A 2,588-nucleotide genomic window follows, 5' to 3' on the forward strand; every position below is an offset into this window, starting at 1 on the left:
ACCCTTCCCGAAAGTTAGACGCAGCTACGAAAAGAAGGTCCCACTACGTTTCGATCCACCCTCCCTAAACTCAGAGGAACCTGATCCCATTCACCTCCTTTCCCACCCCTAGGTCCCCTGGGTCTGATTTGGTTAGGGAAACTGGGAAGGGGGTGGGGTAGAGCAAAGTTTAAAAAAATCGGGAAAGCGTGAGCTAGCGGTGTGTCCATCGGAGAGATTTGTACCGCGGGCTCCCGGCGGGCTGGCGCAGAGGTGTCCCAGGGCGGCCCCACAATGAATATGAATAGGAAGTCTTGCTAAATGGGACAGCAAAGCGCACCGCCCTGAATGATGGCACGTCATCTCGTCTTAACCAGCCCAGGATAGACAGGAGGGCTCCTTTTGTCTCTGCTCTGCCGCAGCTCTATAAAAGCCCTCTTTTCCAGGGCGAGGTTAGTTCAAGCACACACCAACTAGCTGTCCAGGAAACAGCCTGAGCAGAGGGCGAAGGGAGGGCGAGCGACAGGCGGCCTGAGGCAGGGGCTCCGTTTTTTCTTCTCGAGTCTTGCCGCTAAGCTGTGGGTTGCTGGCCCGTGCAGCTTTTCTTTCTTTTTCTGTTCGATTCAAGATTTTTCTTTGATTTCCCGCCTAAAGCCTCCCGACCGTCGGGCCGCTTTGCCTGCCATAAAATGAATTCTGATTCGAGCTCTGTCTCCAGCAGAGCTTCATCTCCGGACATGGACGAGATGTACCTGCGGGATCACCACCACCGCCGCCACCACCACCACCCGGAGAGCCGTCTCAACTCGGTCTCGTCCACGCAGAGCGACCTGGTGCAGAAGATGCCCGGAGAGAGTCTCTCGCGGGCGGGCGCCAAGGCGGCGGGCGAGAGCAGCAAGTACAAAATTAAGAAACAGCTGTCGGAGCAGGACCTCCAGCAGCTGCGGCTGAAGATCAACGGGCGCGAGCGCAAGCGAATGCATGACCTGAACCTCGCCATGGACGGGCTGCGCGAGGTCATGCCCTACGCGCACGGGCCCTCGGTGCGCAAGCTCTCCAAGATCGCCACGCTCCTGCTGGCCCGCAACTACATCCTCATGCTCACCAGCTCCCTGGAGGAGATGAAGAGACTGGTCGGGGAGATCTACGGGGGCCACCACTCGGCCTTCCAATGCGGGACCGTGGGCCACTCGGCCGGCCACCCGGCACACGCCGCCAACACCATGCACCCGGTGCACCCTCTCCTGGGAGGCGCGCTCTCCTCCGGCAACGCCTCTTCCCCGCTGTCAGCGGCCTCGCTGCCGGCCATTGGCACCATCCGGCCACCCCACTCGCTGCTCAAGGCGCCCTCCACACCTCCTGCGCTGCAGCTGGGCAGCGGCTTCCAGCACTGGGCCGGGCTGCCTTGCCCGTGCACCATCTGCCAGATGCCGCCGCCGCCGCACCTGTCTGCTCTGTCCACCGCCAGCATGGCCCGGCTGTCCGCGGAGTCCAAGGACTTGCTCAAGTGAGCAGCGGGCCCGCCCGGCTGCGGGGCCTCGGGAGGGCGAGGCGGGGAAGGGTCCTTGGGCCGGGCTGGGAGCACAGAGGGAGGCTGGGCGCTCGGTCCGCAGGAGGGCGGGCGCGGGACCCTGTAGCCACCCCACAATCGCTGAGCGATCTCCCACCCCACTGGAGCCCCTAGGGAAAGGACCCAAACCAAGCTGCCCTTTGTAGGTGGTAGCGAAGGGGGACTCGAACCCGACGTCCTGTGTTTGCATGCAAGCTTCTTTTTCCCATGCCTCGCCAGTATTTCTCACGCCATATGCTCTTGTCAAAACTGCATTCCTTGTATAAAGACTGGATCGGTGTCGTTAAAAACGTATGGAGGGACTCTCCTGCGTTAGCTTCTCTGGCTCTGTGTGCTCACGAAGGGAAAGAGAAAAAAAAGAGAGAGATCATCCTTTTGATGCAAAACAAATGTAAATATTTCCTTGAGGTGGATGCAATCATGATGATCACTACTACCTCTCTCCAGACAATGGAGAGAGCAGGAGGGGGAGATCAAGACCGAGTTTTGAACCTCCGCTCCAGGCCAGGGTCAGACACCTCTGGACGTGGGTCAAAAGAATGCATGCAGGCTTCGAAATGAACCTTGTCTAACATGTTGTGCAGGCCGTGGCGCCTCTTTTTTCCTTGTAACAAGGATTTATCAGCGAATTCTCCCAAGTACTCTGTATACCTTGTCTGTGATCGTACAAACTTCACAAGGGGGCTGGGTACCAAGACCCACGCTTACGCACAAGAGCCTCTTCCCCGTCCACCACTCCTCCAAATTCCATTCCAAACCTACCTTTCTTGGGAGAATCCTTGGCAAAAGCCTGGGCTCCTTTTAGTAGCTCGACCCCTGGGCGCCCCACCCCTCCTTGCTCAGTCATTCTGCATGCGGGGGTTTGAGCTCTCTGTACTCAGCTTTGGAAACTTTATCGTGGTGTGGGGAGGCGTGTCGATTTTATTTTCCTGAACATTTGCTTGAAGTATTTTGTTAGGGCCTCAAAGACAATACTTGTCTTTATTTTTTATATATTCTTGATAACTATGCTATATTTATTAATAACCAGTGTTTCTGG

At 57.2% G+C, this 2,588-nt stretch overlaps 1 protein-coding gene across 1 annotated transcript; it reads left to right on the forward strand.

Annotated features, from left to right (window-relative positions):
• Positions 1–668: 668 nt before the first annotated feature.
• Positions 669–1,490, forward strand: OLIG3 (oligodendrocyte transcription factor 3). Its single transcript, XM_075553900.1, has one exon. It carries the CDS (start codon positions 669–671, stop codon positions 1,488–1,490), a length of 822 nt encoding a protein of 273 aa, XP_075410015.1.
• Positions 1,491–2,588: the final 1,098 nt, after the last annotated feature.

The sequence above is a fragment of the Tenrec ecaudatus genome, chromosome 7 (assembly GCF_050624435.1).
Source record: "Tenrec ecaudatus isolate mTenEca1 chromosome 7, mTenEca1.hap1, whole genome shotgun sequence".
In the NCBI taxonomy this organism is placed as follows: domain Eukaryota; kingdom Metazoa; phylum Chordata; class Mammalia; order Afrosoricida; family Tenrecidae; genus Tenrec; species Tenrec ecaudatus.

Excerpts from the sequence above, each read along its gene's own strand:
- OLIG3 (XM_075553900.1), top strand. The coding sequence starts at position 669 with ATGAATTCTGATTCGAGCTCTGTCTCCAGCAGAGCTTCATCTCCGGAC.